Source organism: Gymnodraco acuticeps, unplaced genomic scaffold, assembly GCF_902827175.1.
Source record: "Gymnodraco acuticeps unplaced genomic scaffold, fGymAcu1.1, whole genome shotgun sequence".
Taxonomy (NCBI): domain Eukaryota; kingdom Metazoa; phylum Chordata; class Actinopteri; order Perciformes; family Bathydraconidae; genus Gymnodraco; species Gymnodraco acuticeps.
The window spans coordinates 67,266-90,556 of NW_022991325.1; the positions used below are offsets into that span (position 1 = coordinate 67,266).

The 23,291-nt window shown below is 42.6% G+C and overlaps 2 protein-coding genes across 3 annotated transcripts; one reads left to right on the forward strand and one right to left on the reverse strand.

Moving 5' to 3' along the window:
• The first annotated feature begins 17,089 nt into the window (after positions 1-17,089).
• Positions 17,090-18,531, forward strand: LOC117562498. Of its 2 annotated transcripts, none has more exons than XM_034240334.1 (2): positions 17,090-17,242; positions 17,365-18,531. In XM_034240334.1, the coding sequence occupies exon 2, from the start codon at positions 17,384-17,386 to the stop codon at positions 18,326-18,328; it is 945 nt and encodes a 314-aa protein (XP_034096225.1). In that variant the 5' UTR covers positions 17,090-17,242; positions 17,365-17,383; the 3' UTR covers positions 18,329-18,531. The 2 variants fall into 2 exon arrangements, with proteins under 2 accessions (XP_034096225.1, XP_034096224.1); XM_034240333.1 differs by having other exon boundaries at positions 17,091-17,247.
• Positions 18,532-18,602: 71 nt separating this feature from the next.
• Positions 18,603-21,061, reverse strand: LOC117562497. Its single transcript, XM_034240332.1, has 3 exons — positions 20,432-21,061; positions 19,681-19,816; positions 18,603-19,472 (listed from the first exon to the last, which is right to left on the reverse strand). The coding sequence occupies exons 1-3, from the start codon at positions 21,022-21,024 to the stop codon at positions 18,720-18,722; spliced, it is 1,482 nt and encodes a 493-aa protein (XP_034096223.1). The 5' UTR covers positions 21,025-21,061; the 3' UTR covers positions 18,603-18,719.
• Positions 21,062-23,291: the final 2,230 nt, after the last annotated feature.

Sequence of the window (23,291 nt, forward strand, 5' to 3'; positions counted from 1 at the left end):
TGTTTCTCAATCGCAAGTACGCTTGCTTGGTAGCACATGTCTGCCGAGCATCTTGCTTCAGAAGCGAGGCAAGAATACTTCCTGGCATTTGGAAAACAAAGAGTGGAACAGGCTAGCAAGTGTGCGTCATATGAGAGGCCCCGCCTTACATTTTACGCCACAGATTTGGGGAAATTGGTCCGTGCGCAAAGCATTGTGGGGATTTTAAGACCGCGGAGTCTACACATGTGCAGCCTCGAAATTTCTCCTAACGAAGTACCCCGGGCTCGATAGATTTCCAAGTCTGAGTTAGCCATACTAGCCTGTATACCAGTGGCGAACCCTCAGGGCCTTCAAGGTATTCAGAGAATACCCTGGAACACTCAGATAAAACAAACAAAAAATCGATTTAATTATATAAATAAAATGAATAAATGAGAATGGTATCTGTGTTGTTGATCTGTAATATTACAGTGTTACGTTGATTTGTTTGTCCTTCTCGGACCATGCACTACGCATTTCAGTGGTTTTGTGTTAGAAAAGAAAGCAACCAATCAGATCTTGTTCTGGGTCTCTGGGTAGAATATCCTTCAACCAAGGTATTCTACATCCTTGATCGAATGCCCTGGCCGTTGCACTGAATGAGAGCATACACTGTAAAAAAAAACGTTGTTTTTACGGTAAAAACCTGGCAGCTTTGTTGCCAGAATAATGATGTAAAAATACGGTAAACTGTAAACAACTTTACAGAACAACGTGTATATTTTAAAACTGTTGTAATTTAAATTTTAAATCTGTAATTTCAACAGCCCTTTTCTGCTGAATTAGCATGATCACGTTGCTATTAAACTGATTATTTCAGTAAGATTTACATGCAGTTGTTGTATATTGTACATTGAATCTCATTCAATTTTACAGAAACATACCAAACAAATAACACTGTTTAACTGTAAAAGCATCAGTGTAATGCGGTGTTTTACGGTGAAAGCAACATCTAAATACTGCAATTAAAATGTTCTGTAAAACGTATTTATTACAATTAAAATGCAGAAAAAACTGTTCTATGAATATCAATCTCAAATATATAGTATAAAACCGCCTGTAAGGATTATTGCTCAGTGAAAAAAAAAAAAAATAATTCCTATACATTAGTCAGATTGAAAGATTTAATTTAAACTACACTGCCTTCGTATATATCCATCCATCCATCCATCTTCTTCCGCTTATCCGTGGTCGGGTCGCGGGGGTAGCAGTTCCAGCAGAGAGCCCCAAACTTTCTTTTCCCTGGCGACATCAACCAGCTCTGACTGGGGGATCCCAAGGCGCTCCCAGGCCAGCGAAGAGATATAATCCCTCCACCTGGTCCTAGGTCTACCCCTTGGTCTCTTCCCAGCTGGACGTGCCTGGAACACCTCCCTAGGGAGGCGCCCAGGTGGCATCCTAACTAGGTGCCCGAACCACCTCAACTGGCTCCTTTCGACGCGAAGGAGGAGCGGCTCAACTCCGAGTCCCTCCCTGATGACCGAACTTCTCACCTTATCCCTAAGGGAGACACCAGCCACCCTGCGGAGAAAACCCATCTCGGCCGCTTGTATCCGCGGATACAAGCGGATACAAGCCTTCGTATATATATGTTTGACTATTACCAGAAATGTGAAGAATGTAATCCAGGGTACACAGATTAAGCACTTAAAATAAAAAATGCAAAGCTAGATAAACCTCAAGAGCCACTGTATTAAAAGTTGAACAAATTCCAACAAGAACTTGCCTTTCCAAGAATTTATTATACATATATAATAGCAGTGATCAAAAACATCTGTCATTTCTCAACATACATATTGGTAAAACATACAAACTAAGGCTGCACAATAAACAAACAGCTCACATTGTCCAGGAAATTCAAGCTGAACAAAGTTGAGAGGTTACTTACATCACATCAAATGATTTATGGGAAATAATGTTTTCAAATATGTTAGTACTTTATATGTCTCATCTCTTATAGTGGGCACCTGTATAATATAATACTCGACTGTCACAGCCAATGACTGAGCTGTAACTTAGCCAAAATAAGGGATTGTCTTAGTTGAATACATGTTCATTGCTAAAGTAAGTGTGTATGTGATGAAGCTACAGTTGCAAAACACATGTGAGTGTGTGTCTAAGTGAGATAGGTGAAGAGGTAGGGTCAGCAGAGACCCTTCACTTGAGAAGCAAAAACCCAAGTGGAAAACAAAACACGTCAACATTTTTACACTCAACAGTAATGTCCTGAGCTTTTACATCCACATAAGCCAACTGAAGATTGTTTAAGCAACTTCACTTTGTAACTGCAAACCGCAAGAGTGGCTACAATGACCTTAAAAGAATAGTTTGACATTTTGAAAGTTACATATTGCATTTTACCTACACGTTTGGGCTTAGCAGGTCTATCCAGAGGCTTCCCCCGCCACTCGACCCAACTCACCACCAGATGGTAATCAGTTGACAACTCCGCCCCTCTCTTTACCCGAGTGTCCAAAACATACGGCCTCAGGTCCGATGATACGATAACGAAATCGATCATGGACCTTCTGCCTAGGGTGCTCTGGTACCACGTACACTTATGAGCATCCTTATGTTCAAACATGGTGTTTATTATGGCCAATCCATGACTAGCACAGAAGTCCAGTAACAAACCACCACTCCGGTTCAGATCAGGGGGGCCGTTCCTCCCAATCACGCCCCTCCAAGTGTCTCCATCATTGCCCACATGTGCGTTGAAGTCTCCCAGCAAGATTAAAGAGTCCCCTTCAGGAGCCCCATACAGGACTCTTTCCATGGTCTCCAAGAAGGCTGTATACTCTGAACTGCTGTTGGGTGCATAAGCACACATCAGTCAGAGGTTTTCCCCCCCATAACCCGCAGGCGTAGGGAGGCGACCCTCTTGTCCACTGGGGTAAACTCCAACAACGAATCACCTAACCGGGGACTTGTGAGTATCCCCACACCCGCCCGGCGCCTCACACCTTGAGCAACTCCGGAGAAGAATAGAGTCCAACCCCTATCCAGAAGTAAGGTTCCAGAGCCGACGCTGTGGGTAGAGGTGAGCCCAACCAGATCCAACTGGTAACGCTCCACCTCCCGCACAAGCTCCGGCTCCTTCCCCCCCAGAGAGGTGACGTTCCACGTCCCCAAAGCCAGCTTCTGTCGCCCGGGTCTGGTCCGTCGAGACCCTCCGCTTTCACTGCCACCCTTCTGGCAGCGCACTCGACCCCATCGCTGTTTCCCGTAGGTGGTGGGCCCGCGGGACGGAGAAGCGGAGGTGTTGCCCACGTTGCCTTTTCGGGCTGGGCCCGGCCGGGCTCCGTGGCAAGCCCGGCCACCAGACGCTCGCCGACGAGTCCTCCTTCTGGGCCTGGCTCCAGAAGGGGACCCCGGGCTTCCTCCGGGCCGGGTATCCTCACTTCTTGTGTCGTCTTTCATGAGGTCTTTTGAACTAATCTTAGTCTGGCCCCTTGCCTGAGACCAATTTGCCATGGGAGACCCTACCAGGAACACAAGGTTCCAGACAACACAGCCCCCAGGTTCATCAGGGCACACAAACCTCTCTACCACGGTAAGGTGCTGGTTCTTCAGAGAGGCAAAATGTAGTTCGGGTGAACTGGGAACATCTGGAGGAGGCCCACGTTCAGGAGGCCTTCAACTCACACCTCCGGCAGAGCTTTTCGGGCATTCCTGTGGAGGTTGGGGACATTGAACCAGAGTGGTCGGTGTTCAAAGCCTCTATTGCCGAAGCCGCGGCGGGGAGCTGTGGTCTCAAGGTCCTAGGTGCCTCAAGGGGCGGTAACCCTCGAACCTCCTGGTGGACACCGGTGGTCAGGGAAGCCGTCCGACTGAAGAAGGAGGCCTTCAGGGATTTGTTATCCCGGGGGACTCCCGAGGCAGTTGCTAGGTACCGACAGGCCCGAAGGGCAGCAGCCTCATCCGTGGCCGAGGCAAAGCAGCGGGTGTGGGAGAAGTTCGGAGAAGACATGGAGAAGGACTTTCGGGCGGCACCAAAGTTGTTCTGGAAAACTGTCCGACACCTCAGGAGGGGGAAGCAGGGAACCATCCAAGCTGTGTACAGTAAGGATGGGACGTTGTTGACCTCAACTGATGGAGTGTTAGGGCGTTGGAAGGAACACTTTGAGGAACTCCTGAACCCGACAACTCCGCCCTCTATGTTATAGGCAGAGCTGGAGTATGACGGGGGATCAACACCAATCTCCCGGGGGGAGGTCACTGAGGTCGTCAAACAACTCCACAGTGGCAAAGCCCCGGGGGTGGATGAGATCCGCCCGGAAATGCTGAAGGCTCTTGGTGTTGAGGGACTGTCATGGTTGACACGTCTCATCAACGTTGCGTGGAAGTCGGAAACAGTACCGAAGGAGTGGCAGACCGGGGTGGTGGTTCCCCTTTTTAAAAAGGGGGATCAGAGGGTGTGTGCCAATTACAGAGGCATCACACTACTCAGCCTCCCCGGGAAAGTTTACTCTAAGGTACTCGAAAGGAGGGTCAGGCCGATTGTCGAACCTCAGATTGAGGAGGAACAATGCGGATTCCGTCCTGGTCGTGGAACAATGGATCAGCTTTTTACTCTCGCAAAGATCCTGGAGGGGGCCTGGGAGTACGCTTATCCGGTCTACATGTGTTTTGTAGACTTGGAGAAGGCGTTTGACCGAGTTCCCAGGGAGTTACTGTGGGAGGTGCTGCGGGAGTATGGGGTGAGGGAGTCTCTACTCAGGGCCATCCAATCTCTGTACTCCCAAAGCGAGAGCTGTGTCCGGGTCCTCGGCAGTAACTCGGACCCATTTCCGGTGAGGGTTGGCCTCCGCCAGGGCTGCGCTTTGTCACCAATCCTGTTTGTAATATACATGGATCGGATTTCGAGGCGTAGTCATGGGGGAGGGGGTCTGCAGTTCGGTGGACTAAGGATTGCACCACTGCTTTTTGCAGATGATGTGGTTCTAATGGCTTCATCGGTCTGCGACCTTCAGCACTCACTGGATCGGTTCGCAACCGAGTGTGAAGCGGATGGGATGAGGATCAGCACTTCCAAATCTGAGGCCATGGTTCTCAGCAGGAAACCGATGGACTGTCCACTCCAAGTAGGGAATGAGTCCTTACCCCAAGTGAAGGAGTTCAAGTATCTCGGGGTCTTGTTCTCGAGTGGGGGAACAATGGAGCGTGAGATGGGCCGGAGAATCGGAGCAGCGGGAGCGGTACTGCAGTCGCTTTACCGCACCGTTGTGACGAAAAGGGAGCTGAGCCAGAAGGCAAAGCTCTCTGTCTACCAGGCCATTTTGGTTCCTACCCTCACCTATGTGGTCATGAAGGATGGGTCATGACCGAAAGAACGAGATCGCGGATACAAGCGGCCGAGATGGGTTTTCTCCGCAGGGTGGCTGGTGTCTCCCTTAGGGATAAGGTGAGAAGTTCGGTCATCAGGGAGGGACTCAGAGTTGAGCCGCTCCTCCTTCGCGTCGAAAGGAGCCAGTTGAGGTGGTTCGGGCACCTAGTTAGGATGCCACCTGGGCGCCTCCCTAGGGAGGTGTTCCAGGCACGTCCAGCTGGGAAGAGACCAAGGGGTAGACCTAGGACCAGGTGGAGGGATTATATCTCTTCGCTGGCCTGGGAGCGCCTTGGGATCCCCCAGTCAGAGCTGGTTGATGTCGCCAGGGAAAAGAAAGTTTGGGGCTCTCTGCTGGAACTGCTACCCCCGCGACCCAACCACGGATAAGCGGGAGAAGATGGATGGATGGATGGACATATTGCATTTTTTTAAATTAGTTAAAAGAACATAAAAAAAAGGCACTTCAAATTTTAACTACGATTTAAACAATCAAACAAACTGTAACGTGGGCACATCGCCACATGCCATTGATCTTACTGTCCATATTCAGACATCACGCCACTCATGGTCCGAAAGTTCCTGTATCAAGATGAGGACTCTCGGGTTCACCTGAAGACGGGATGCGCGTGTCTTCTCTACTTTGGTGCCCTTCTCTGGGTTGATGGAGAAAAAACACCTTAAAATAAAAATACAAACCACAGAATTAATAATAAAATAGCTTGCCTAACAACAAAAAACTTCACATCAATCTTATTATTTTGAAGCCAAAATGACAATTATCTTAACCCCCAATTCACTGAAGCAGCTGCTTTAGATTTGTTGCAGTTTAATAAAAGAAATTGTTGGATAAAGCCAATCCCAAAAAACACATACCTCTGGACAAACTCCAGGGTGGATGCCAGCTCTGACGGGTAGGCGATGTTGAAGCAATAATAGCTCCCAAACATCATGGACAGGGCAGAAACTAAGGAGGGGATGTTGTCCTGTACTATGTTTCGATCCACACTCAGCATGAATCGCCTTTAAGAATAGCATGATCGTCCTAAAAAAAGAAGAAAAACACAATTCAAACTAAATTAAGACTTGTCTTCCTGAAACATTTCACAAAACAATTTTAGCACACATGTTATTACATTTTAATGTCTGTTAAATTGCTCACCATCAATACAAAAATGTATGTTTGTGTATTTGCAGGTTAAGGGGAGATAAATGTAATGTCAATTTGACTTGCTTTTAGGGGATAGTTCATATTGTTTGAAGGGGGGTTGTAGGAGCTACAGTTTGGAGAAACAGAGAGGAGAACCAGCAGACAGCTAAGCAATCAGGCATGAAAACGGGTCAGGGGTGAAAAAGGTGAGAAGGATATTATCCCTCTAGGGATTCTTGCTCCCCCGGAAGAAAATGTTGAATATTCCATATTTTAAAGCATCAATCGGATGCATTTTGAGATGCATTTTTTTGCCAACCTGGGGAGAGCTGGAGAAACTTAACTTCAGCCATGAGTCAAAAATATTATGGCCTCCTTACTAAGTATTATCAGGGATGCAAACTCATCAGGTATGGAAAAGGTGACAAGGACCCGAGCCCCCCGACCCCACGGAATATCGGCTTTAAAATGAGGAATAACAGAGGATTTTAGCAGTCAAAACAACTAAAGCAGCAGTGTTAATAATAACAGAAACGCTAAAGAGTCACATCTAATAGAAATATATAAAAGCATTTATTTTAATTGTGTAGCAGTCAGTTTATAATTTTGGCAGCACTGTTGAGCATTTTGAAAATCTATTGTCATGCCTCTGTGCAAGGCTTAGTCTTTCTATCTTTATGGCATCTGGTGTAAAGTAACTAAATTCATAAACTCAAGTACTATAGCCTACTTGGGTACAATTTTGAGATACTTGTACTTTATTTAAGTATTTCAATCTTTTGCTACTTTGTTCTTCTTCTCCTCTACAGTACAGAGGTAAATGGTGTACTTTGACTCCACTACATGTATTAATACTAGGGATGCACGATAATTATCGGGCCGATAATTATCGGGCCGATAATTATCGGTCCGATATTAGGAATTATGACGTCATCCCGATAAACCCGATACCAGTATTAATAGCCCCGATAATATACAATATATTTTTTGGGTAAAAAAAAAGAAAAAAATACTGCGGTGTGGGTGGATTGGGATGAGGGGCGCTTGTTTTTCACTCGGCTCCTCCCGTTTTGCCAGTACTGTGGTATTAGTGGTTTAGGAAGAGGGGAGTTTTTCACAAATCCAGCGCTCCCTAACTCGTGAAGCCAGGACAGTAAACAAACATGTCGTCGGTGGTATGGGCGTTGGAGCTATGTGCAACTCAAGGCATATGCTCGAACCGGAGCTGCCTGAACGCTGCAATCATGTTGCGCACTATCCGTGCTGAGTGTGCTGACTTTTCGTACAATGTCCCACTGTCTGGCTTCCTGCATAAAGTCAAGTGCTCGGCGCAGTTTTGGCGAAATGTCGCTCCTCTGTTTTCATTTAAACAGCTCCGTATATCCGTTAGCGCAGCTAGCTAGCACCAGATGCTAACAACAACAATGCACGTAAGGTCTCTCTCTCTCTCTCTCGCTCGGGCCACACATACACACACCCTCCCGGTCCTCCAGATGGCCAGTCGGTGCCTGCCGGTGAGCGTGGAAGTGTGGTCTGCCACAAGCGGGCGACAGGAGCGGGGCTGTCAGCATCAGCTTGTAGATGGTATTTTAAACTCGATGCGCTTTGAAACTACGGGGCGGCCGAGGAAAAAAAATACACATGCGTAAATCGCGTTAAAATATTTAGTGGCGTAAAAAAATTGTTGTTATCGGTATTGGTCTTGAGAAGCAGGAAGTTATCGGTATCGCTATCGTATGGAAGCAAACAAGAGACAGAAGTATTCGAATTGTATTAGACACCGAATTTATAGCATTGAAAATAATTACTTTGAAAATCATGTATCTGAATGTTTTTGCTCCGAATTTACCTATGTGAAATAAAAATGTAAAAATTCAAGTGAAAAAAATTCGAATGTTCAAATTCAGATCCCAAAAATTCGACGTCAAAAAATTCGGTGTCAAAAAATTCGGTGTATAAAATTCGATGTCAAAAATTGCGATGCAGCATCATCCGGGCTACTCAGACAGGATAAGCAATCGAGCCCTAATGCAATCAAACTGACTTGGCCTATCAGAGCACGGCTTTGTCAGTCATGTGATCACAACAACCCGGGAGAAAAATGACGGAGAACAGCGGGGCTCGCCGCTCGGGTAAGTAGTCAGTTTGTGCTCTTTATCTTACAAGCAGTGAGGGCTCGACAGCATTTGTATCTTACATTAGCTAAATGAGTGAAGTAGCCTTGTGCCTTGCTGTTAGCAAGCTCCGTAGTTATCATTAATTGAAGTGAATCACAACGTTACCGTGTCCTTTTGTGTGTGTGTGTGGGGGGGGGGGACGGTTTGCAAAGTAACGTAACGATCACTTCGGTTAGATAAGTCAAGTAGACCATGCTACACTATACGAAATACTCTCTTACAAAAGCCCTGCATTTAAACATGTTAATGTTACTTTAGTAAAAGTATGCTAGTATAATTAGCAACAAGTGTTGTTAGAGTATTTAAAGTAGACACAAGTTATTCTATTATATTATATCATTTGATTTATTGTTATTACCGATGCACGAGTTGACTTAACTGTTGTAGTTGGAGCTCATTTGAACAATGAGCTAACTAATTATTACTTTCATAATGGTGTAATGTGCCGACTATTTTCTACATTAATAGATGAAGGTCTGGTTTGTTCAAAGTCTCAAACTAGTAGGACCAGAGCCCGAGAGACTCTAGGGCTCTGAGTAGGACATGCTGTCATAATTACCCAGAGTCCGAAGTGACACCTTTACAATGTTAAAGCTGTTAGATAAATGTAGTGACGTAAAAACTAAAGTATTCAAGATAGTGTAGTGGAAAAGAGATAATGTTTTTTTTTTTTTAAATGTTACCAAAACAAAATCTCTTGTTTTGGACTGACAGTAATGATTCAAGAAATAGTAGATAAATAAATACACACACATCAATGTGTTGTGGATGGAACACAACAAATGGTGCTCTTACCTGTGATGCCTCCTCCACACATTATAACCAGACTGTATCATTCAAACTATAAGTAACAGTTCTAGCTACTTGACTTCAGACAAACAATTCAAAAGACAAAATCAACACAATGTATTGAAAGACCAATCTTTATTTCTCTCCTTTTGTTTGTGTTATTAAACCCTGTCAATCTAAAAAACTGAGCAACTCAACAGTTAACTTTATATTTCTTATTGTCCAAAGCATCTATTACACTATTTGTTCCCCTCTCATATTCACAGGATGGATGATTAGAGACTTTGGGGGAGACCTCAGCTTTATGAACGTCCTGTCTGTTGCTTTGGCCGGAGAGGGCTGAGGGTCTTTCCCTGCGAGGAGTCCTCCTCGCAGGGAAAGACCCTGCAGACCTGAGGGAGGAGGACCAGACCTGATGGAGGAGGACCTGCACCACCTACAGAACTTAGCCCATGCTGGGCATAGCTGTTACCACCTGTACAGGCCTAGCCTGTCAATTAACAGATTAACATTTAGTGTAACTTATGTATATTATTTCGTTTTTATTTATTTTTTAAATGGTGATGGTTCATGCTTGATAACTTTTAGTTCACATTTCAATAAATTGTATTTGCACTCCTTTTGTCCGTTATCCTTACTGAAAATGTTAAATTACACATTCACATCTGACTGAAGATTGGTACCATTTATTTATGACGTTCCAAACTCGGCGGCACAAGGCACAAGTGATGTGAAGCTCAAAGTGCAAATGCATTTGATCAGCTGACTTTTTTTTTGCCAAACTTTATAGGCCTGACAATCACACTGTCTCTGTGCAACGTAAAACACAAAACAACACAAATGAAGTTCCTGTTAGACTACAAAACTAGTCAGTGTGCAGGTCTTTGTGTTACAATACAAGTGTCTCTTAGTGAATGTCCTGTACTGCTCTTAAATCTCATCACATCAGCTTTTCCTTTCCCTCTTGGATGTTCTTCTGGACCCTCAGAGAAAGAGAACATGGTGAAGCAGTCCTGTCTCTCAGGCGTGTCCTTTCCTAACAGAAATATCAAAAAACATATTATTGCTGAGCAAGTGTGTTATTTAAGAAAGAGGTGTGTTTGTTTGTTCATAAATATAATGATTTTTTATTTGAATGTGTTTTTTAAATCCAACAGTGTACTACAAAGATAATCAGATTATGAATAAACCATTCTAAATTCATCAACATTGAAATAAATGTATTATTAAAATAATATTTAACTGTTATCAAAACTTAGTGCAACTGTGGAAGCTTGCTCTGTTCGGTTGTCTCACTGAAAGACAAAGGGTCGCAGCTCTCACTATGTGATGTTGCTTGGTAAAATGTAACCTTTTGCTAAGAAAGTCCACTCAACATCACTGATGTGTAGGTGATCTAGTATTCAGTCATGTTTAATGGCATGTCTATCAGTGTATTGGAGTCATTACTTTATGCATTCTTTGTAAAGCATGAAAAAGGTGTACCTTGGAATCCGTGCTGAAGTTCTCTGCTGCTAGGACTCCAGATCTGTCTCTCCTCCTCTGGTCCAGGTCTGTCTCTCCTCCTCTGGTCCAGGTCTGTCTCTCCTCCTCTGGTCCAGATCTGTCTCTCCTCCTCTGGTCCAGGTCTGTCTCTCCTCCTCTGGTCCATATCTGTCTCTCCTCCTCTGGTTCAGGTCTGTCTCTCCTCCTCTGGTCCAGTTCTGTCTCTCCTCCTCTGGTCCAGATCTGTCTCTCCTCCTCTGGTCCAGGTCTGTCTCTCCTCCTCTGGTCCAGATCTGTCACTCCTCCTCTGGTCCAGGTCTGTCTCTCCTCCTCTGGTCCAGGTCTGTCTCTCCTCCTCTGGTCCAGGTCTGTCTCTCCTCCTCTGGTCCAGGTCTGTCTCTCCTCCTCTGGTCCAGGTCTGTCTCTCCTCCTCTGGTCCATATCTGTCTCTCCTCCTCTGGTTCAGGTCTGTCTCTCCTCCTCTGGTCCAGATCTGTCTCTCCTCCTCTGGTCCAGGTCTGTCTCTCCTCCTCTGGTCCAGGTCTGTCTCTCCTCCTCTGGTCCAGATCTGTCTCTCCTCCTCTGGTCCAGGTCTGTTTCTCCTCCTCTGGTCCAGCCTGTCTGGATCACCTTAAGGACACTTTGAACAAACAGATGTAAAGTTACATGCATGGGTTACAGACTTCTTTCCATGCAAACAACTTTTTATCTTCTTTTAAAAACAGGTCATAATCTTATTGTTATACTTAAGAAATGGCTGGATATCACAGTCCTTATCAGTTTGATTGAGTATTATTGTGTAGGTCCTTTTTATTTTACTGTTACTTTGGATGAGGTTTTTATGAGTCAGTCAAATTAATTTGTTTTCATATGCCATATTCATATGCATCACACGCGTAAGGGTAAGACACAAACCTATTGAACAAATGCAATGCAATGGATAAGCTTAATTTCCACTGAAGTCACAGATAACGTCATATATCATATTTAAACAAATCATTTCCTTGTCACTAAAGCATTGACTACGCTATTCATCGTCCTTAAATGCAGGAATTAAGTTACATGTTCTGTTCTACAGCCACGATGAGGCTGTTTCTCAAGTGTGATGATAATACAATTAAAAGAGGCATTGGTAATAATATTAAAAACAACAATGTTTGGGTCGTTCGTCGGATAGGCGGTTAGCTGCAATAAATAACTCCAGTTCAACAAACCATATTACAATATCTAAGGGAGCGTTATTATCTTGAAATGTGACGTTCATATTTTAAAGATACACATATTTCATTGTGAGGTTGATTTAATATACACTAAGCCTCTCTTCAACAATACGTTGAAGTTAGCTAGTCTATTTTATGCTATAGTAGAGCATAGCGAATTTAAATGAACCTTAACAATGCATACAGTAACCTAAATAGCAAACTAACTATCTAACGTACAAAGATGACCTTATTTTAGCAACCTCGCACAGAAGCCTTTTGGTATACAGTAGCATCCCACTTAATGTTTTACACTCTTGGATGCTACGCATAGCATCGTTAGCACAGATGGAGCTACGATTGCTCAAATGCTACCCCAACTCTAAACATTCATTAACGTTAGCTTAATAAAAACACCAGTAACATAACATAAAGTACGCAGGGTTGACTTACCGAAGAAACTGCATTCATGGACGGTCTGTTTCAACGGCAGATAAATCCTATATTTGCAGGACGAATAGTCCACCAGGAGCCAACACAACAAACACGGCCGAGTTCAAGTAGTGTTCTCCTCATGAGCTGAGCCGCTGTAGCATCACGGAGCTAACGGAGCTAGCAGAGAGGAGCTAGGAGCAGCAGCCCCGTTGTCATGAAGGGGGAATCTAACTATATACAGAATATGTTTTTGTAGATCCAGGCTAGAAACATGTTCATTTTCTGATGTTAAGTTGGACATTTTAACAAAGGGTCTACGGGAATTGCTCCCATCTGCATCCATCGCCTACAGTTTGCAGCATTGGGCTTCACCGCACTGTCCCGGGGTTTGCCGCTTGGCTCTGATAGGCCAGAAGTCGGTTTGATTGCATTAGGGCTCGATTGCTTATCCTGTCTGAGTAGCCCGGATGAGGCTGCATCGCAATTTTTGACGTCGAATTTTACACACCGAATTTTTTTACATCGAATTTTAAACACCGAAATATTTGACGTCGAATTTTTTTCACTTGAATTTTTGGGATCTGAATTTGAACATTCGAATTTTTTTTAACTTGAATTTTTACAATTTTATTTCACATAGATAAATTCGGAGCAAAAACAATTCAGATTCATGATTTTCAAAGTAATTATTTTCAATGCTATAAATTCGGTGTCTAATAAAATTCAAATACTTCTGTCTCTTGTTTGCTTCCATACTATCGGTTTCAAAAAAACAATATCGTGCATCCCTAATTAATACCTTTAGTTACTTTACAGATGTGGATGAATGATGTGAAATCTAATCAAGTGTTGAATCAGACTTTAGTTCCACCTGGAGTAAATCCACAAGCTACCCTGCAGTATACAAAGTCATTCAAACTAGCTGCACCTTTACCAGCTTTGAGAACACTTTCATGATCAATCATTATAAAACATTTCATATATATTATTCTGAAATCGACCAATCTGCACAACGACTACTTTTACTGTCGCTACTTTCACTATATTTTGATGAGAATACTTTTCTACTTTTACTTGAGGAACATTTTGAATGCAGTACTTTTACTAACAGAGTATTCCTACACTCTGGTACTTCTACTTTTACTCAAGTACAAGACCTGAGTACTTCTACTTTTACTCAAGTACAAGATCTGAGTATTTCTGCTTTTAATCAAGTACAAGATCTGAGTACTTCTACTTTTAATCAAGTACAAGATCTGAGTACTTCTACTTTTACTCAAGTACAAGATCTGAGTATTTCTGCTTTTAATCAAGTACAAGATCTGAGTACTTCTACTTTTACTCTAGTACAAGATCTGAGTGCTTCTACTTTTACTCAAGTACAAGATCTATACTTATACCACCTCCGTTTATAGCCTATGAAAAAAAAACGATTAGAAAACGAAGGCTAAAGCTAACGTTAGCTGATAGTGACAATGTATGCTAGCTAGCTAGCTAGCTCAACGATAATATTGCGGCAGAAAAACTTTTCAGTGCACATCACGCTCTGCGCTCCGACAGGGAGCTCTGCTCTGAACAGCTGTTCACCAGCGGTCCAGTCTGTAACACAGTGACTCCGGACCGCACAGTTAATATTAACGAACGCACCCGTAGGTAATGTGGCTGCTGAAGCTAGACCATCATCGCGGAGCAGCAGAGCCGACAGGCAGGAAGACTCGAGCACACAGCTCGCGCTGCATTATAATATATAAAAAAGAACACCATGCGTCTCATGACGGCACATAACAGCTCGCGGCCGCAGATTACTCCGGATCCCAGACCCCCCTATACCCCAAAAATATTTTTATTGCAGATCTACATGAATCACACAAACCACCTATTTTGGATTGAAAACGGTGAATTTCGCCGAAAGGTGAGTGATTTTCATGCCTGAAGCAATGCACTGCTATGGACATACACAGAACAAACATAAACGCAACACTTTTGTTTTTGCTCCCATTTTTCATGAGATGAACTCAAAGATCTAAAACATTTTCTATATACACAAAATAACCATTTATCTCAAATATTGTTCACAAATCTGAAAATCTGTGATAGTGAGCACTTCTTCTTTGCGGAGATAATCCATCCCACCTCACAGGTGTGGCATATCAAGATGCTGATTAGACAGCATGATTATTGCACAGGTGTGCCTTAGGCTGGCGTTAACGTTGACGGCGTTGACGTTAACACGACTGCCCGTTAAGTTTGAACCCGCTCAGATGTAGCTTCAAACCCCCCGCTCAGTAGACGTTATAACTATGACTGCAAAATGCACTCAATCACAAACAGAAGCTAGTATTGTCCTGACAACACACCGTTGTTTGCTTGCAGTTTGCGCCAACACATTTTAAAAACACTGGGGTTCCTATGCAATGCAGAACATAACCCCTCGTCTGTAGCGTTTTGCTGCAAAATGCACTCAATCACAAACAGAAGTTAGTATTGTCCTGACAACACACCGTGTTATAATTGAAGTTTGAAGAAAATAAACGGTTAGCTTACCAGTGCTACAGATGTGATCCTCCGCGCATGTGCACACAGCTCCGTGGTCCGTGGCAGGCAGACTTGAGACAGACTTGGCCGCGCACTGAGCCGTAACCGTTAACCTGCAAAAACAGCAGGTAATCATTTTTAGCACGCTAACACGACTGCCCGTTAAATTTGAACCTGCTCAGATGTAGCTTCAAACCCCCCGCTTCACCACAGTATGAATTAAACGAAAAATAAAGAGTTCAGCTTTTAGCATGATACTTCAATAACGTTACCAGACTATTTAAATTAACTCCCTGTCAGTAGACGTTATAACTATGACTGCAAAATGCAATAAATCACAAACAGAAGCTAGTATTGTCCTGACAACACACCGTGTTATAATTGAAGTTTGAAGAAAATAAACGGTTAGCTTACCAGTGATCCTCCGCTCATGTGCACACAGCTCGTGGTCCGTGGCAGGCAGACTTGAGATAGACTTGGCCGCGCACCGAGCCGTTAACCTGCAAAAAGTGGCTGCTCCCGCGATAATTAAATAGTCCAATGAAATAAGAAGAAACAAACTCTACTGCTCAGTAGCATGGATGTATAATAAGAACGCTCAGTAGGCGTGTCTCAGTTCAGCGGCTGTTTCCTTCGGAGGCTGCGTTCGTTGACCGCTTGCGTCACATCCGCCGAGAGGCTGTCCCAATAGGCTACATGCACAGTCACTTCCGCATTCTAATCATAGCGGCCGATTCATTTCCTGTTTGAAAATGACGACCTTCTACACCCGCTGCCTACAAGAGCTTCCGAAATTAAAAATGTCAGATGTTCATCGGATTTGCCGGACGACTAAAGCCCCAGCCAGCAAACTCGATAAAGGCTTCAAATGATATGCTGCGTCATATATATACACAACTATGAAGGTAACCGGTACTAACCAGCTAGCTTATGCTCCGGGTTACGCTAACATTAGCTGTCAAAAGCTAGGTAACGCCAGAGCCCTATAGTATAACTACTATTATTATTATTATTATTATTATTATTATTATTATACTACTACTATAGTAGACTACTATAGGGCTCTGGGTAACACTATGTACTGTTTCTGGTGTTAATTCTTTAAAACATTAGCCATTTTGCTAACAAATACTATCGTTTAATAGCCTTATAGCCTAGCCAAGGTTATCTTGTTGTTAGCCACACTGCATAATGGTATCAGCTTTTGTAAAGCAATGTTGCCATAGATGTGTTGACGTGAGTATAGATCTAACGCTGTTGCTCTGTTTTTCTTCATTCAGTGTCCAATAAAGACAGGCTGACAGGGCAGGTCAGCGTGAGAGCCTTGTGCTACAGGTCAATGCGGAAGAGCGAGACAGCACACAGTTTGAGTGTAGGCAGACAGCATTGACACTGTTCCCCCCTGTTTATTGAGTTTCAGTTCAGTTAAACATTAGTTTACCTTAAGGGAATCTCAACAGTGTCCTACTTCTCCCTGCTTTATCACAGCTGATTGGTCAGATATTATTACATTGATTATGGATGTGTAAGTTTGGGGGTTCAAATATATAGTAAAAACTGCTTTAATACAATTTTCAAGGCATCTTAGTTTCCAAAGAAAGTTCATTGTGGTATTGTAGGGTAAGAGGGTAACACTAAGCATTCAGGAATACATGCTTCTTCTAGGATAATGGGTCAGTAAAAATAACCAATAATTCTACTCATAACCTCCTGGCTCATAGTAACAAGTGAGGTTACTAATCACTAGTATTTCTTCTCTCTTTTTTAGATAACGCTTCGTGATTCATCACCAGTGGTGCTCACGCACAACCAGTGCTCCTGTGTTGCAGGAACTGTTTTGTGCAATCACACAGTAGCATTGCTGTTCCAAACAGCACACTACACTGAACTGAACATGCCAGTTGTGCCACCTGTGCATAGCTGTACTGAATCGGAACAGCAATGGCACAAGCCGTGAACAATGGTAATTTCAATGAGGTTCAAATACTTGTAATCTTTCACAGAGTTTTTGTTTTAAAGTGACTCAACGAACAGTAATTGTCTTTTCCTTAAGGGTGTGAAGCCAGGGCCCATCAACTCCATGGTCTTCACCAAGCCTGTACCAAATAGGATGGTGCAGACTGGAGTAAGGTAATTTTAGCTGGAAAATTGTGTTTCCTGTGTTTTTAAAATTCATAATTCTGGTGCTGTATTCCTAACCTTTATTGTCACATTAATGTGCTATATTGTCTTTGCCATTCTTTGTAGGAGTGGATTCTACAGAGGCATGGTGGGGCCATTACCAGATCCCTGCCTGTTCAGAGTTACGGAGGCATACTCAGCATTCAGCATTGAAGACAGGCCGCTTGTGACCACAATGAACATGAGACCTGACAAGCCCCTTGTGGAAAGTGCCTTCAGGATTGTGCAGGAGGGCAGTGTTCTGTCCTATCAGATGCCTGCTTTGACGTCTCGGTACACCACACTTCACACTGACACACCACCAACACCCCACTTGCCCATAGAGGGGTATGTGATCTTGCCATGTGATTTACCGCTGGTGTGCTCAGAAGAGGAGCAACTACATATGAACAGCTTATCTGTTGATTTGGAAATGTCTCACAAAATTGAGGAGGCTACCCGTGAGCAAAGCTCTAGCTCAGAGTGGCATCTGCTCCGCAAACCCAGGGTTACTGCCTCTAGGTTTAGAGAGATTTGTCACGTCAGAGGTGAGAGCTCTGCTAACTCTCTTGCAGAGCGAATACTCAAAGGTACAAGGCAGACTGCAGAAATGAGGAGAGGTGCCGAGATGGAGCCCACAGTAGCAGCTGAATACAGTAGACTGGCAAACGTGAACTACTCCCCTTGTGGCCTTGTCATTCACCCCTCTACGCCCTGGCTTGGTGCCTCCCCTGATGGAGTTGTTTTTGACCCAACAGAATATCCCCAATTTGGCCTTGTTGAATTCAAATGTCCCAATGTCCCAAATTATGTCGACTGCAAATATGTGCAGATGGAATGTGGCTCCCCTAAGCTCAAGAAAAGCCATGCCTATTACTGGCAAGTACAGGGTCAACTTCTTGTATCTGGGATGCAGTGGTGTGATTTTGTAGTGTGGGCACAAGAGGACTACCTGGTGCAAAGAATATACACAGATCCAGAAGTGCAAAGAGCAATCAGAGAAAAAGTAGACTTTTTTTTTACACATACATGCCGAAGTACCTGTCATTAAAAAAGTAGTGGGCACTGTAGCCATTGTTAACTCTGTAAGCAGTTAGCTGCTAGACCCTGGCTCAGCCGTCATTGTTTTTAGGAGGCAATCCCTCAATCATGTGTTCTGAATGACAACAAAATGTGATTTCAATATTTTGTTTTTGATATATATTGTTTGTCACATTTCATATATGTAAATAAATATACAATTGTATTTAAAAAGACAATAAAGTGAAGTGATTTGTGTAATGAATAGTAAATCATTGCATTTGTAAGAAATCATCAACGCATTGTAATTTGCTATTTACCATTTATTCAAACAAAACACTAGCGTGTGTCAGGCAACACGGGATTACGGTGTGCTCACCCAGCTTAATCACAGCTACCTGCACAGGTGTCATCATCTTGTCTTATTTCACCCATTTCTTGACCAGTGCTTTGTTCTGATAGTTTGACAGCATACATGCTACTGCAAACAGTTGGTTGATGTTGTAGGCATGGGACAGGAGGATGACACCATCAAAAAGTTTGTTCTCTTTTATCCTCCTAATGACACGCTCCACATGAACCCTCAGTCTGGCAATGGCCTGTGTCTCCCTCACCTGATAGGCTGAAATTTGCTTCTGCTTTGACAGAAAAGGTGGGCAGTACACCTTGCATTTGCAGCAATCGCTGATCAGGAAGCCCTTATCTACCATCACTGCCATGTTTTCAGTCAACAACGCAGCTATTCCAGATTGTTTGAAAATCTCCTTGTCGCTGACAGAACCACCATACAGACTGGAAACAAATGTCACTGCGCCATGTGGGGCTATGCCAACCAGGGCTTTCATGGTGCAGTGAGATTTGTATGTAGAATACATTTCACTTTGGAGGAGGAGTGAGGATGGTGTTTGACACCTCAGCTCTGTGCAATCCAGGATCACCTGTGTGTCTGGGAAATCTTTGAATACCTCTGGGAGGTGGGCTTGAACTTCTGCAGGTGTAAGCCAGATGCACTGTGACCCCAATAAAGTTGTAAGAAAACTCGTCCATGTTGCAATGATGCGGCTCACAGTGGACTGGTGTACGTTGAAGCGGTTTGCAAGGTCCCTCTCTTTCAAACCCACCGACAGGAAGCAGAGAAAAAGGAAGAACTCGTCAATTGGCTGAAGCAGCTGTCTCTGGAAGATAAACAAAAAAAGGGTACTATATTAATGTCATGAGTGTAGCACACCATGGGAAAAACATTAAGTTGTTTTAGTTCTCTGATGTATTCAAAAAGGATTGAGTACTATAGCCTTTTAGCCTACACAAAAGCAATGAAATGTTGGAGAAACATTTTCCCTTCAGTTTGTGTTTAGATTGTGTGTTAAAAGAAACGTAGCCTACCGTTGATGGACGTGCGTGTGTAACCACTTCTTCATTCCTCTTGGCAGCTGATATCGCTCTTGTAACACGAACCATTTTATAAATGGAAGGCTCAATCAAAAACCAGAAGGCCATCAGGTAGTTATAGCTCAGGAATCTGTACACAAAAGACACATGTCAGTCATTAATTGACTCGTTAACTGTAACACATGGGCTAATGCTTTCCTCTTGTTTGCTATAATACTACATTACAATTCAAATAGACTGATTAAGAAGGCACTTGGTGCAGGTATAGTAATATACAGCAGTAACATGTAACAACTACATTAAAGCAGCAGTAATAATAATCTAAAACATACAGGGAACATTTTACACAGAATGACCACTTTTACTCTTCATTCTTAAGTGTGCAACTGGGAGAAACGCAGTGGATATTGACATGTAAGGTCAAGGTTTGGTAAGGTTTTGAAGATTTCCACTTGTAGTAAAGTATTATCAGTATGTTGTTAGTATTAGTATGTTTTACTCCACCACATTTAGTTAACCTTCATAGTTTCTAGTTACTTATGAAAACACATGATTTATGATTCTACATGTTCAGTTCAGGAGTATTTTCAAACCATAGTATTTGTACTTATACTTCAGTTAAGTTGAGTAGCCTACTTATTCCAACACTGCATGCAAATAGTCAGCAGTCAAACGGCAGGTAAACAGGATTCTTTATAAGCTAACCCATCTCAAAAACTTGGATAGAATTTAGCCAAAACATTACCTGGTATAGAATCGGATGTTGTCGTCGGAGCCAGCAAACCGCTGTAAGCAAAACTCTCGCTGGACTCTTAACTCCTGCAGTTGCTTCTGCAGATCCTCCAATGTTTTGGAGTTGTCTTCTGTAGCTTGAGAGGACATGTCCAGTGAAGCTGGTTCAGGGGTTGAGCAGTAATCATGGTCACGGACATCGATGTGCTCTTCCTGCTCCTCCCGAGAGACTGGTTCAGTGGGCCGCTCCCTTCTCTCCCAAACACTAGCCCGCGGTGTTTGAGCAGTGAAGTGATTCCACTCAAACAGAGTTGGGACAGCACCTTTCACAAGCCTCCTACGGCCATCAAGGGTTTTTGGCTCTATTAGTTGATCCGTAGCGAAGTGACGACAGCAGACCTTGGAGTGAGAGGAGATTGTAAAGTTATCGCGTCGTATTTTAACCAGCCACTGTCTTCGCAGCTCGAGTTCGGTCGGAAAGCCATGGAAACTTAGGACGCCGTTGAATTTAGCTGACGCCGTACAAAGTGGGACACAGCAGTGCTCTGAGTAGTTCTTTACTTGTCTTTGCAAATGCTCCGTTTTGAAAATCTTCCGTCGACTCATATTTAAACCACAGATTTAAACAGTAAAACATTTGTGGACGCTCGGCTACGCAGACCAGAAGCAACCCGGAAGCGTCCGAGCAGTATAACGGCTAAGGCGGAAGTACGTCTCAGACCCTAGTGCATGTAGCCTATTTTTAAAAAATACAAGAACGTAACGGCCCGTCCACACTGGCTTGTTCGATTACTGTTTGGGCTGTCTGCCGTGGGCTGCATTCCACTCCAAATAGCCGGGCGGCCCCAGAATCCAAACGCCAGCTGTTTTATGGATTCTCATTTAATTTCCAAGAATATCTCAGTACTGGGTTATTTCCAATTTCAAAATAAACATATGTATTAAACAAATAGAAATAAGAAATAAGTATATTATAGTATAATCAAGAATGAAAAAATATATAAAAAACATTTTAACACTGTCATGTTGCAATTTTAACTGTATTGTATTGTTTTATGTATTACAGTTTTTCTGTGTTCAAACCACAGTAATCTGTAAATTATACAATGAAATATCATTATTTTAACATAATTCTTAATGTGAATTTAACAGTTTTGTTTGGTTCAGTACTTTACGAAATATTACTGTAAATTAAACACTGCTTCATTGTTTCTCTATTTACAGTTTTTTGATGTCGTGATTTTACAGCTTTTCCCTGTTAATTTCACTGACTTTTTTTACAGTGTACGTTTGGACTGACAGTTTGATCAACCAATCATATATTGATTTGTAGCCAATGGGCGTATTCTTTCAGAGTTTCCCTCGGTTCCAGGGTATTCTAGAAGGCCCGCTAGTTAACTGGCTCGAGACAGAGGATCTAGATCAGGGGTAATAAACTAAAATTCAACGAGGTCCAGTTAGATTTAATCTCCCCATGCAAAGGTCCGGAACTTCAAAATGTCTAACTTGCTTTATGAATTAGTGTGATATATATTGAAGTAGCCTGTAGTTTTATCAATGTCTGCATGTAATCAACAACTGACTGCCAATTTATATGATGAATTGGAAATGGGGGACCCTGATGTAAACAAGACGAAAGTCTTTCTCTGGTCTGCATCCCCTTAACAATTGTATGTTTTGAGCTGTACTGTACTGTACCCAATATACAAGCTGTTAATAAACTTTTCAATCAATCAATCAATCAATCAAATAAAGAAAGTACAATTCATAAACCACAATATTTATTGTCAATTAACATTGAACTACACAGATATACAGTCAAATACTGTGGATATGTGTAATGTTCCTCTCGGGCTGCATTTAAAAATAAAATAGAGAAAATAAATAAAATAGCTCTCTCTAGTTTAGCATACTCAGCCCGACTCAGCCTGGTTGTTCCAGGCCCTAGAACCACGATTTTATGGGGCCAGAAAAACTGCGAATTAGGACCCGCTAGCCAGTACTAGGCCAAGTGGAAACGCAACCAAAAACGGGCCGCTGACATCACAGCTCTCTTAAACGGGGCTCCGCGCTGCAGTGGAAACGTGCCATTAGAGTCAAACTACTAGCTTATTGGTTATGAACAAGACTTCACTTTAAAATAGGGAACATATATTAGATAGAAATACCCAATTTTGAGTTATTTATACTTAATTAACACTCATATCTTGTTACATAAGAATAGATCATATTTGTTAAGTGTTATTATGGGATAATTACTATTCTTGTGGTACTACTGCCTTATTAGGCCCATATTGAGCAGAGCATATTAAGACCCAAACTCATGTACAACAACTTCCTTACTTGCAATAAATAGAGAAAATAAATAAAATAGCTTTTGAAAATATGTGCATCTTAAAAGTGCTTAATTTTAGATAAATAAAATAAAGTGTAGCAGCAGCTTGAGTTTCCCTTTTTCTTTGTTAACCGTTTCACATCATGACTTAACAGTTTCAGACGATTATAGAACAATATAAGTCTTTACACATCATAACAATTGAACAGTTTAAAGTTTCTCTTTCTTTCCCTCTTATATTAGGGAATATACTTCGAGCTTTTGCAGCGGCTGGCCCTAGGCTCTGGAATACTTTGCCCCTCCATGTGAGGTCGGCCCAGACCCTGGGGGGTTTTAAATCAACACTTAAAACTCACTTTTTCTCTCTGGCTTTTGTTTAATTATCTATGTATTCATTTATTTAGTTATTTATTTATTCATTTAGTTAGTTATTTTAATATTTATAACATAACATAGGATTTCATAAAGTATTTTTAAAATAGTTTATACATTATTCGAATATAGGAATAGTAGATAGGATTACTTAAAATATAGTAAC

Coding starts and splice junctions, on each gene's coding strand:
- LOC117562498 (XM_034240333.1), top strand. CDS start 17,198: ATGGTCTTCACCAAGCCTGTACCAAATAGGATGGTGCAGACTGGAGTA. Junction 17,248..17,364: donor ATGGTGCAGACTGGAGTAAG/GTAATTTTAGCT, acceptor CATTCTTTGTAG/GAGTGGATTCTACAGAGGCA.
- LOC117562497 (XM_034240332.1), bottom strand. CDS start 21,024: ATGAGTCGACGGAAGATTTTCAAAACGGAGCATTTGCAAAGACAAGTA. Junction 19,817..20,431: donor AACATCCGATTCTATACCAG/GTAATGTTTTGG, acceptor TTTTGTGTACAG/ATTCCTGAGCTATAACTACC. Junction 19,473..19,680: donor CACACGCACGTCCATCAACG/GTAGGCTACGTT, acceptor TTTATCTTCCAG/AGACAGCTGCTTCAGCCAAT.